At 33.6% G+C, this 13,645-nt stretch overlaps 1 protein-coding gene and 1 pseudogene across 1 annotated transcript; both read left to right on the top strand.

Annotated features, from left to right (window-relative positions):
- The first annotated feature begins 252 nt into the window (after positions 1-252).
- Positions 253-3,730, top strand: LOC102588503 (uncharacterized; annotated as a pseudogene).
- A 74-nt stretch (positions 3,731-3,804) lies between these two features.
- Positions 3,805-5,310, top strand: LOC102588173 (RING-H2 finger protein ATL3-like). Its single transcript, XM_006357086.2, has one exon. The coding sequence runs from the start codon at positions 4,446-4,448 to the stop codon at positions 5,154-5,156; it is 711 nt and encodes a 236-aa protein (XP_006357148.1). The 5' UTR covers positions 3,805-4,445; the 3' UTR covers positions 5,157-5,310.
- The last annotated feature ends 8,335 nt before the right edge of the window (positions 5,311-13,645 follow it).

Here is a 13,645-nt window from a genome sequence, read left to right as displayed (position 1 = left end):
CGCAATTGTTGTAAAATAACAATTAAAAAAGAGCAATTTTCACATATAGCAAATACAAAATTCATATTTATATGTTATAGTAAAATTTGCATAATTGCGCTCCATAACAAACATAAATATGTATAATTCGCTATACATATACAAAAGAAAGCAATTGGTATAATTTTCTTTTTAGAATAGATTAAAATAAAAAATGTATATGCAAAAATCTCACTCTTTTTTTTCCATTTAAGGCAAAATCTCCCACTATTTATATATTTGCGACTCTTTGCTCAGCGCTATGTAAATAGTACAACTTCTCCTCTTTTGGCAATTCAGCTTTAGCCGATCACTTCCGGTATGGCCCCAATCTCGCCTCAACTGTTGTTTTGATTTAGTAATTATTTACTTTTCTATAGTTGCATATGGAAATCCGAATTATTGATGACTCCCAGCATTGCGTTTCGTTTAATTTTTGTTTTTGATCTCCATTAGAGGGTTCACTTGTGTTTTCAAATGGCTGTAAAATGAAATTTTTGTTCTTCCCATTGAAATGTGTGCGTTTTGGATTTTTCTGAAGTAATTTTTGCCTATTGTTGTTGATTCTTCTGATATTTGAGTGCTAGATCCTTGCATAAATTATCTGCCGTTGAAGTATTTTCACCAGCAATTTTTCAGCTATTATTACTTAGAATACTGGGATTTTGGTTTAATAATTATTGTTTCAATGGTGATTCAAGTTGCTAATTATGCTAAATAACGGAGAGAAGAAAGATATTAGGCTAAAAAGTGTATTGGTTCAGGGATCATTTGGGATGAGTTAGGGTTTGGCTCTTAATGAGGCGTTTCTGTTTCCTATTCCTTTAAAAAACTTATCGTCATCTGTTTTCTGCAAATTGTAACTGATTAAGCTCTTGTTTTTACGTTGCATATATGCTACATTTTAGATAAGGTGATTATGCATATGCTACATGTACTGTCCTTCATTTACTGATCGATTACTTAAAAAGTTATGCTGGAAAGTGAGATTGAAGTTATATTATTCAGGATTAACCATATAGTTCATTAGATCAGGAATTGAAGTCTTCATCAACGAATATTAGATCATTTCTTCATTTTTCCCACTTGCAGCTATATATGATAAGATTTCCATTGATACATACCTGGGCGATCTTTCCTGTTTCATTTACTCAATAAGGTTAGTCGCGCTTGTTCATTTGACTTTAGCTTGGAGGAATTAGTATGGCATGTATCGTATAAAATAAGTACTTAATTGTAGTGTTTCAAGCAAGACGGCGACATATGATACTTGTGCCCCAGCTACTGCTGGACAATGTGAAATATGGGTACTACAGCATTCGTGTTTGTCCATCTGTAAAAACAGGATATAGTTTGTAAGCAATATTGTCCCAAATCTCTTCCATAGTAATCTTAAATCTAGAAATTTGTTTAATACATCATTGTGCCCTCTTCTATGCTGAAAATCATGGCCTGCTTAACTGGATGGTGACTTGAGTCTTGCTTAAACTTTCCCCCCTCTTACAGTCTTGCCATATGCTTTTTTTTTGAGAAAGTTAACTGAGTCTTGCCATATGCTTACTTCCTGCAAAATGTCAGAGGAAGCTCCTAGATATCTCAAAACATTGCCTGAAGTTGGGAAGCTCACTAATATCTCCAGAAATGGGAATCTTTCCGAGAAACAGGTTGAGAATATTGATGAAAATCATGAAGAAAAGGAAAGAGAAAATCCCATCTTACTAGTAGAACCTATCCCTAATGGAGATTGCAAGGTAAATTCTGGGGTGGAGCTGGGAACTTTAGAAGTAGAATACATTGAATCTGAGAATTTGAAGGATGTGGAAGACGTAGATATGTGCCTGAAGGTATTATAATCTGGAGATTTCATATCGTTTCTCTGTTGTTTTAGGTTACTTATATCAGTTGAATAAGTCTATTCTCAATGTCTTGTATATATCCTACCATTTTATAGACACTGTTGGGGGGACTGGAATCCAAGGACTGGGTTTTGGTGTGTGAGGCTCTCAATGATGTGCAGAGGTTGTCCAAGTTTCACAGAGAAGCAATGCTTGATATTTTGTGAGTTATTTTTTAAATTCGGATATATCCATTGGTTTCAACAGATCTATGTTATGCGTTCTCTGTTTCCTGGTTGTACTAATTTTGTCTACTTAACATAACAGGGGAAATGTGATCTCGCTTGTTGTGAAATCCTTGAAGAATCCTAGAAGTGCTGTATGTAAGACCGCTCTCATGACTTCAGCTGACATTTTCAAAGCATACTGCGACAGCGTTGTTGACTCAATAGATCCACTGGTAAGCTTAGATTTCAACTGACCTTGAACTGCATGCACATGCAATTTAGTTTTCTGAGATAATTTTTTTAATCCTTGTGCTTATAAAGTGACTCTCCATGTGCCTAGCTTGTTCAACTTCTGCTGAAATCTTCACAAGACAAGCGATTTGTTTGTGAGGCAGCTGAGAAAGCTTTGATATCCATGACGACATGGGTTTCTCCAGTTCTATTGTTACCTAAGCTGCAACCTTATCTTAAAAAACAAAAATCCTCGAATTCAAGCAAAGGCTTCAATGTGCATTTCTCGAAGTGTACCACATCTGGTTAGAGTTCTGAACTACCTATTTCTTTCTGATATACATTTTGACTGATGACTGATGAAGCTTCAGCTACAAGTGTGATAATTAATCATGTGGTTCATTTTGTAGCCTTTTTGTTCATTTATCTGCTAACTGTGATCTTATCTTACCAAGTTTTATAGACCACATCTATATCCTGGAATGAGCTAGAGAAGGAAATTTATTTTATAAGTATTTAATACTGTATTATTGAATATAATATTGTCAGTGATCTTAATCTACTAAACCTATTTAAACATATCCAAGGAGTTTAATGCCAGCGTGACCATCATATTTTGATGATTATCTCTGCATTGTTTAAAATGAAGTTCTACCAAAATCTTAATAAACTATCAGAAGTCACAGTAAAACTGTTAATGGAACTGTAAAGTACTATTTACTTTGTCATGCATGATCATAGTACTCGCAAAACAAATAAAAGAGGAATAAAATGTTTATCCTGGTTCAAGTTTTGAATAGACAAGGTGTTATGACCATTTACATTCATATGAGATTGTCTCTAATGGACTTGCACGATTTGCAGGGAGCTGATGGAATCTAAACCTATGGGATTGAGAAGCTGATCCAACTCGACGCATCTCAGCTCAGTGACAAACTCCCTGAATCAAAGGAGGCTGCTCGTGCTCTATTGTTAGACCTGCAAAATGTCTACGAGGAAACACTTGATATGACGCCAACAGACGTGAGTGAAAAACCCCAAACAAATTCCTGGGAGCATTTCTGTCAATCGAAGCTCTCACCTTTAAGTGCTCAAGCTGTTCTTCGTGTGACAAATGTCGCCCGGTAGTATCTTGTTTTGGTTCGTGTAGTTTATGCAAAGTATCGAGTTCTAGTGAGCACATTTTCCCTTTATTCTTTATATACCTGTAAATACCATCGAAGGTGTGAGGTGCTTGAAGGCAGTTAGATCATGTACTGTAGCTATTAAAGCCTACAGTGTCATGATTATACGGTTTAGATTACATTGCATTGTGATAATTCACTGGGGGGTGGATACTACCAAATATAGTTGTAATTTCGCTAACTGCTGTTTGTTTGCCATATCAATGACGACAATTCATCGTATCAAATTCGACGAGATTTGTGTCGTTGTGCCCAAGGGTGTTAGCTACCAGTGTGTTCCTCTGGAGTTGCATCTGCTGCTCATTTCCATTGGCTGGTTAGTGATCAGATACACTTTCATTTTCTCTTTTGATTAAAAAAAATCTTCTGCTTGTTGCAAGACCTTTCGTTGTCCACTGTGGGTTGGTCAACTTCTTTAGGTGCAAAACTACAAATAGATAAGTTCAGAGAACAATCTCTTTTCGAAAAAAGCTAATTGGCCTAACCCATTGCATTCAAAGACGTTGAATGTAGGCTTCCTTGGTCTTTCACTGTCCAAAATAAATGACCTAATTTGGAGAAATGATAGCAATATGATAAATAGATAAGTTTCTGCTGTCTGCGCCTTTATGAATACTTTAATGTTGTACAGCAACTACGATGTTTGTATGTTCTCCACCAACTCCACAAGTGCTATTAACTTGAACCCCACGAAACATGTGCCTCTAGTGGCTTTCTGTTTATGCCCATCTGAAGTATGCCTTTTCTCCATAAAACCAGAACCATACATTCTACTACTTGCAATCTATCTTTAATTATGTCCAAACTCCATTTCTCTTGAACCCGAGGAGCCAATGTACGAATAACCTGCTTCTTGTTTGTCATGATCTTGACATAATTGTTGTTTCACAGATGGAGCAAAAGTTGAGATGAAAAACTATGTGTTAGGCATAGCCAGGTAGATTGTAATCATGATAATCGCGATATCAATGATATTGCTCTTTGTTGGGATCGGAATTCTGATCCTGATTCACATCTGTATCGTTGGGAGAGCATACAGACGAGGAATTGGAACTACTAACATAGTAGAAAGAGGCATCTTAGCTAGCAACAGCATGTCCCATGAGGACATAGAAAAGCTTCCTTCTTATGCCTTTCAGTCCAAAGATAAAGGAACTAGTCCAATTGAATGTGCAGTTTGTTTGGATAATCTCAAAGTAGGTGAAAAGTGCAGATTGTTGCCTCTTTGCAATCACAGTTTTCATGCTGAATGCATAGACTTATGGCTCTTGAAAACATCCATTTGTCCAATGTGCAGAGCTACTGCTGATTTTCTCAAGGGTGGATCGATATCTGGTGGAGAAAGTAGCCGATACAGTGAAAGTGGAAGGCAGGAATTAAACGCGGAAACTGCTGAATTAGCAATGATATTGGTACCAGAGAGTGACATTCATGTCAACAGCTTAAGCTTTGAGACGAGAACAAGTCAGAGTACAGCCCAAGACAGTGAGCAATTGAGTGGAATTGGTCCAATAGATATCCAAATTACTAGTGAAGTTAATGTGAACATTAGTGAGAATTCTAATGAGTTGAGATCAATTACCCAAACTATAGAAAGTATAAATTTGGTTCATGAAGAAATACAACAATCAAGAAACACCCAAACAGCTCAATTAAGCTAATTAAATAGCTTGATCAGAGTTGACAGTCATTATATAGGTATGTTGCTTAATTCACCAAGAAAATATTTCTTTGAATGTAAAACTAATATATATATTTTGATTATATATAAAGGTTTGTTGTTAATTGTTTGCAATCGAGGCACCATATACATGTACTTTTGTAGAGGAAATTTTCTTTTTTTCAAATAGACAATTCTTCAAGTATTTTTTTTTGGTGAGGTTCTCCACTTTCCGACTTTGATGATTTAAATCCACAACCTAGCTAGCTAATTATAATTTTAGTATTCACGTGAATAAATAATTAACTTTGTTCAAGATGTTATAAATACACTTCACTAATTATTCATATATATTTGACTGTACATTAAATTATTACTGTTCCAGTAGAAATTCATTAACTTTAAATTCTACAAATTTATAACCTACGAAAGAAAGAGAGACGAATTAATTACTTGAAGAGGTTAGAATAAAAAATGTTTTAACAATCCAGTTTTTACTAATATATGTAAGTAGGGCCAATTTAGAATTAGTATTTTATCAAAGATATTAATATCGAATAGCCACAACTTTTTGTTTGTCAATAAGCTACAATTACTTTCCTACTCAAAAAAGTTATTGTCATTGATTGGTTTTAAAGAAAAACAGAATTATATAAAAAAAAAAATAAGGGAAAAAGAGTTAAAAATGCCCTCACATATTGAAAATAGGTCAAAAATATCCTCCTTCCACCTATTGAATCAAAATGATTAAACCCAAACCACAACAACAATGTTCCCAATAGATTTCAGTCTCTGACACTCAAACCAAGCAACCGTGGTGAAATCCATTCAACAAATTAAGTAGATTCGAACAAAAAAAAACCCAAAAAATCAGCTGGGTTATATTAAAAAAGGTAGGTCAGTTCCATTGAATTGGGTCAAAAATTCATGTGGACCAATATTTTACACCATGTGTTTAATTTAAAAATTCATTTATGTCATGTTATAATCTGTCAAAGAAGGGCATTTTTAACCTTAAAAATAATCTTAAGGGCATTTTTTATCCAATAGGTGGAAGAAGGGCAATTTTGACCTATTTTCAATACGTTAAGGGCATTTTTAACCTTAAAAATAATCTTAAGGGCATTTTTTATCCAATAGGTGGAAGAAGGGCAATTTTGACCTATTTTCAATACGTTAAGGGCATTTTTAACCTTAAAAATAATCTTAAGGGCATTTTTTATCCAATAGGTGGAAGAAGGGCAATTTTGACCTATTTTCAATACGTTAAGGGCATTTTTAACCCTTTTCCCAAAAAATAATAATCGTGTATCCCTTTTTAAGGCAGTACAATATATTGTATCTTTTCTTAAAAACCTTAGCAAAGTATTATATTGAAGAATACATTATAAATCTAATACCTCTACGTATATATCCTATACTTGATTTTATGAAGAGACTACGAATTCACATATCTCATATTTAAGCCTGTAAATCGTCAATTTAGCGTAAACGTTGTTCTGAACCGGCTGTGAAGCGCGAAGAGGCTATATTTGCATTTGGCTATTTGAGAAAATCAGCCTACAAAAGTTAATTTGAAGGCCCAGATGTACTCCCAATGGCTGCATTTAAATCTCTTTGTTAGGAAACTTATAAAAATTTCACAGAGCTAATTGCTTAAATTTATTTTAATTTGCAATATTACAAATCTTACTAAATTTTGGTGAGTCCAGATATATGTATCTCGGAATACATGAGGTCAAAATTAGGTGTAATTTGTTCTAGATACATTGTATCCAAGTGGATTCACGTGTATCTAGGATACATAGATAAATTTCTCTCGCTTCCCTCTCATCTTGCTCGTCATTCTCCTATGTATCTGGGATTACGTGCGAATTACACTAGATACATACAAATACATGTATCTATTGTGATTAATATGTATCTTGGATACATGACTCTCTTTACCCATCTTGCTCGCCTTTCTCCCTATTTTAGTGTATCTGGCAGCAAAAATATATGTATCTAGCTAGGTATATTTTCCTCAATATATAATAGAAAATTCTTAATTAGTAGTAAGATACATAATTATTTGAAAATATAAATAGAATTAATATATATGATATAGATATATTTCTAATAAAGTAGCTTTTCCATCTTTGTTTAGTTCTGATTTTCAAAAAAAAGATAGAACAGATCTTCTCAAAAGAACAATTATTCACAATTAGCTTCTTTCTTCTTTTTTTTTTTAAAAAAAAATGTTCATTTTGTAAAAAGCTACTTTAAATTTTGTGTATTAAATATTTCTACACAAATTATTCCCAAAACCTAAATAAATGCCACCTAAATCTTATGAACACATGTGGTTTGGTGTGACTGATCAGGGATAAAAATATCATAATAAAATACAAGATTATTTTATCTTGTGTTTGGTTAGAAGTATTAATTAGTCTTGTGATTATTTTATCCCAATAAATATACTATAATAATGAAATAAGTTATTCAATAAATATGTCAGAAAAATATATGCACACTGAGAGCATTTCAAAAATAAATTGCTTACTTGAATGGTAGATTACACATGTGTTTATGCTAGAACAAACACATTCATGCTAAAACACCTAAATCTAAAATTTAATTTTAAAAATATCTTTTAAAGCGAAAACAGATATCTTTAAGCAAGTCCGCAAATTTAACTTGAGTTTTACAGTAATCCTAAATTAATCATCGTACTCTTTCAATATATGAATAAGTATTGTGGAAAAACTCATACCTTTTCTAGGTAAGAAAGAGCTTATATATAGGACACATTTTTGTCCAAAACCTAGATAAAAACGAATCTCTTATTTTCTACCAAGAATAGCTAAGTAAGATTTTTATCCTAATTAAATATGTGAACAGCAGGAAGCACAGGATTTATTATTGAGCCTACTAATATGAATATCATTGGAAAATCTGATTTGAATATTCTTACTATGATATTAAAACTGAGAAAATGGTCATATACCCCTCAACGTATATTTAGGGCTGGCAATTGGGCGGGGAGGGGCGGTTGTGGGACAAACCCGCATAGATCCGCAAACATACTAATCTGCCCCGCTCCGCCCTACATAGCAAAAAATTGTGTTTTCAATCCGTCCCGCTCCATCCCGCATAGTTTCTTTTCTTTCTTAATTTAGTTTCACACAATAAATAAAATTCATAAAACTTTTGTTTATTTTTCTGCTAAATAAATAAACGTGTACCTGTTATACTATTTCCTACTAGCATATACATATATAGAGAGATCATTGTCTCTGTTACGACCCGATCTCGAAAACTAAGGTTTCGAAACCAATTTCGCAACTTTGGCAACTTTGTACATGTTTTGGAAAAATGAGTTATTTGGAAGTCGCCACTTAATTTTTAGGAAAAATTAAGAAAACCATTTAAAAAGGGAATATTTGAGAGGAAACAATTTAAATAACTAGAGTCGGGTAAGGGTTCAAATAATTCTCTGAGGAAGGGTTTAAGCATCTTAAAGAATCCACTAACACGTGGTTGACCGACAGATTTAAAAGTTGGCTAATTGTAAAAGAAAACTTAAGATTACTTGTGAAAAAATCTTTATGAAAATAAATAAAGATTTAACTAACATGATAAGTAATGGAACATTTATAATGTTAAAGCGTCGAAAACATTTTTAACTTGATAATTTATCCAAGTTATAGATTTTGAACTAAATGGTTAGCTCAATCTCATTAACGTGGATTCAAAGCAAATTACTAACTATGAAAGAATACGGATAATTCTCAAGATAGTCTAAGAGCTTTAAATTTGCCTTAAATAAAAGGGGTTTTGAAAATTTAAATACTTAAAAAAAATGAGTGACAAAATAGAAGTTTAAAATGAGTAACAAAATAGAAATCTTCCCCAAGGATTCATCTAAGTTAACAAAAAGGAGAAAATGTTAGCATTTCCAAAATATAATAAGAACACGAAACAATATGACAAAATAAATAACGAGAAATTAGGCCCTCGGCCTATCATGCTCCTTGCTGCTGCCGTGGAAATTGGACTTGTTAAAGTCCAAGAATTCTCAATTTAGTCCCTTTGGGGACTGCTGCTACTACTTCGATTAAATTGGATTCTTTTAAGTCCAAATTTTGCCAATTTTCAGCTTTTGGGAGTGTTATAACTCTGCTATTTGAGCTGCTGCCAGTGGTTTGGGTTTTAACCCATTAATATTAGCTTCTCTTTCACGTCTCGGATGAGGTTGACTCAAAAGAGAGGAGTATGCAAGAAGGGGGGAGTCCATTGGACTCGAATGTCACATGCGAAGAAAGGAAAGGAAGTAACGTTAGAACTAACATAAAATAATAATAATAATAATAATAATACAATAAAACAAAAAATTAAGCTAAGCTGCTAACTTAGCATTACAGGAAAAAAAAATTAGAATCTATCAACATCTAACTACCATCTTAAGAGTAGACCTTCTACTAATAACCAAAATAAGGAACATGCATGATCAACAACTAAAAAAAAATAATTAAGCACTTAGTGCGAGAGATTTTTTAAAAAAATAAGCTAAAACAAACAGAGGAGTCATAATTCAATTATATTTAGCTTAGCCACTGATGTACAGAAAGGCATTGGACAAACAATAACAAAACACTACTTTGGAACAATATCTTTGGAGCCAAAAATCCACTCCTAATGTAAACCAAACTCAAAAGATCCAACTAAAACTTATACAATCAGAGGTTCTATGAGAAATCTAGAACTAAACATGTGCAAAGGGACCCAAGAAATTCAAATAAGAGAGGAAAAACAGAGAAATTGATTAAATTTAAAATAGCTAACAAAGCTAAACAAAGCAGTGGAAACAATAAGCAATTGATCAATAAAAAATGGAAAACAACGCATGCTAAACTTGTTGTGAACGAGGCTCTATGTCTCAAGTTAAACTTCATAACGAATATTTAAAATTCAACCCCTAATAGAATCAAACTACTCAAGTAAGCAGACCAACACTTAATACATACCTAAGTTGAACCTTTAAAACCAGCCTCGGGACAAACAGAGAGCAGAAAATAAGATGATACTATCATGTAGCATTTAAATGTAAATCCAAGAAAATCTGTACTCAAATTCAAGCAGGGGTCTGAGGATGGTAAATCAATATACTTTAGGATGCAAAAGAGCCGCGATATAAGCTTTCAGTCATCCAAGCCTAGCTCTTTGGAGAATGCTAAAGAGCAACCCCAAAGGTAAGCTATTTTCAACACAAACATGACAGTCGAGCTAGCAAGGATGGTGCATTTTTTAGGCTTTTTTCAGTCTAATCAGATGTAATGCAAAATCAAATAAATAAAATTTGCTATTAATCATAGGCAAGTTCATATTTCACGAAAAGGAAAAAGTCTCAAGAAAAAGAACTTAAGCTTAGATGAGCAACACCAATAGCCTTCTCTAACTACATGATTCATCCTAGTCTATATACAGCAAATTTCTAGGGATGGGAACTTAAGAATTTGTCAAGACTAGAGGCACAATGTTTAGCTAGGTCTAGCAGGTTTCAGGAAGTTACACATTTAAACCAGATGATCACAAGACTAGTGTATATTCATTTCAAATCAGAGATAACAAATAGATTGTTAAATAGACAAAAGAAAGGGAAAAGCTCAGCCTGAGCTAGGACAACTTTTAACCATAAGAAAATAATCAAACTGTGTTGAATCTGAAATTTTAACAAAACAGCATATGATAATGAAGAAATGCTAGATGGAGCAACAATAACTCGATTGATTCAACTATACTAGAGATTAGCTAAAAAACTAATAATTTGGGAACAACAAAGCTCAACATAACACTCGGTCCAAACAAACTTGAAGCAATGAAGTGCACAACTTAGAACTCTAAACATATGTATCTAAAGAAAGCAATGAAGAGAAATCAACAACTACATAACATGGATTTCGAAGTCGAATGAAAATAATAGTAACTAGAAACGCCTATAAAGATTTATGAACTCGACTAAGTAAAAGAACCAAATTCACATCTCGAACTACAAAAAGAAAAAAAAACCCATCAGTAGAGCAAAATATTTAATAAACTCATTTAACATTGAATAATAAACTTTTGTTGTCGTTTACATAACCATCACACTAATCACATTGAATCTAAAAAATAATTAATACTAAAACAAACAACAATTCTGCAATGCAACAGGAAGAAAGGATTAAAGAAAGAGCAAGAAGATTACTTGGTTCTAGGTAGCGAACTGGATGGACGAGTTTGACAAAGACAACCTCTACCACCAAAACGAGACTATAAAGACTCCTATGGATGAGCAAGGAAACCACACTATAATTGCATTGATCTCTCCTCTGTTTCAAATGTGCTTAGTACGTATTTTTATTGTTTTTGCTTAAGTTGTTCCAAAATATTTTTTGCTCAAAAAATCTCCCCTAATAATGAATAAGGAGGAGGTTTATATAGGGGAAATTAGGGTTCGTAATAGAGGGGAAACGATGAGGGTAAAACGGGTAAGAACCAAGGAACGAATTCAAAAATTCAAAATTCTCCTCTTATCCTCAAACAGGGGAGAGTTATTTTCGCTCAAATCCAAAAGATTTCAAAAAGAGGAAGGGCGAGGTGGACGTCTAGGATGATTCCAATGTCCTTGAGCGTCGACGTGTCTCTATCTTAAGCTGGAAAAGGACGAAAATGCGACTGTTGCAGGTGCTTTTCGCTGGAATCGCGACTGGAACAGTACCATCGTACTGGGTGAAGAAGACGACGAGAATAAAGCTGTTACGTGTACATAGACGCCGTGAATCGCTTTCCGTCTGCTTGTGAACGTTGGAGGAATCCGTCTGCTGGCTGTGAAGACGTCGTGTATTTTGACGTCGCGCTGCTTGGGCTCGCTGGATTCGGGTCACGTTCTGGCTGGGTTTCGCGAGTTGGGTCGCGTTTCTGCGTGAAAGAGAAAGAAGAAGAACATACGGGGTGGGGTCGTTTCTGGTATTTGTTGTTGTTGTAATGTATGGGTTGAAAACATTGGGTTTTTGATTGAAAAGTTGCTGGGTATTTGTTATAAGAGTTGGGCCTGGGTTATTTGTTGAATTGGGTTGTCTGAAAATACATCAAAAGAGGTCCAAAATGATATAAATTGGAGATGAGGATTGGCTAATATTGCAATTGAGAAACAATGAATTGCAATTAAAACTATGGAAGTTAAGGGACTTGGTCCTTTGACCATATCTTAAATAAATTGCAGGCGATATAAATTACGTATTTAATTAATTATTAAGCTTCTTAACTTTAACAATATCAAATAAACATTTAACATAAAAATTATTTCGAAATAAAGAGAATAGTTATGTACTCTAATTGATTTTTTGAGGAAGTAAAACGCACACTTAGTTAAAACTCTATTTTTAGTAAAACTATCTTTCTAAATATTTATTCAAAGTGATAAATACATAAATTTATATATTATAAGTGTGTATATATATATATACATCTTATAGGAAAATGACCAAATTGTCTTGAAAATGGTCTCGAAAGATTTGTAAATAATTATTTCAAATTGTTTGAAATTAAAGAAGCTTGAAAATTAACTAAATTGTGGAGGGCCAAAATTGGGTGTCAACAGTCTCAATCATGTAGTTGGGGATATAAATATTTTTTCTTGTTTAATAGAAGGGGTTAGTGAATCTGTGGGTCAAGCTTATGTTTCATTTGGTTTCTAAATTATTATTTTTTTGTCAAACACAAAATAATACAATTTCATGAAAATTATAAGGCTTCATTATAGTGTAGCTAAAAGTGTCAAAATATTTGAAAAAAAGCAATAACAAAGTAGCTAAAGAGAGGAGCCTGGACTAACTTATAAATATTTTTCTCAATTTTAGAAACTAATTAAGTGAAATTGAGTAGTTGAAATCTTGTAGAAAATCTCATTGAGAACTAAATAAATGATTGATATCAATGAAAATATAACACAATGTTAAGTTTTGTAAAGTGAACTCCACCAAAAACTTGAAGCAAAAGAAAGTGGAAGAAAGTGACGAGTATATATTGAGAGGGAGTTGCAATTTCCACAACCCGCACCCACCTTACATTCCTTAAAAGAAGTTTCAACCCGCCCCACCCCGGACCACACCCGCATAAAGCCATACCCTCCCCCCCCCCCCATAAGGTAAAACCCGCCCCGCTCTTCATTCGCCCAGCCACATTGCCATATTCCATACGTATATCTGGATTTTCAACTACACACTTAAACTTTACAGGAGTCCTATCACCCCCTGAAGTGTTTAAAGATGAAATAATTATACCCTTAAAAGGCCATAACCAGATCTATGGTGGCATGTGAGTTTCACTTGTTTGACACTTCATCAAAAAAAAATCTCAATTTTTATATTTCTTTACCCTTTTCTTCTATATTTTTACCCATCCCTTCAAACACTCAAAGTACTTTCACCATTTTCATCATCACTAGAACACCATAAGTCCATGAAATTG

This window comes from Solanum tuberosum, unplaced genomic scaffold, assembly GCF_000226075.1.
Source record: "Solanum tuberosum cultivar DM 1-3 516 R44 unplaced genomic scaffold, SolTub_3.0 scf00241, whole genome shotgun sequence".
NCBI lineage: Eukaryota > Viridiplantae > Streptophyta > Magnoliopsida > Solanales > Solanaceae > Solanum > Solanum tuberosum.
Note: the sequence above shows the minus strand (reverse complement) of the source record. Positions and strands in the feature narration are given on the sequence as shown.

Excerpts from the sequence above, each read along its gene's own strand:
- LOC102588173 (XM_006357086.2), top strand. The coding sequence starts at position 4,446 with ATGATAATCGCGATATCAATGATATTGCTCTTTGTTGGGATCGGAATT.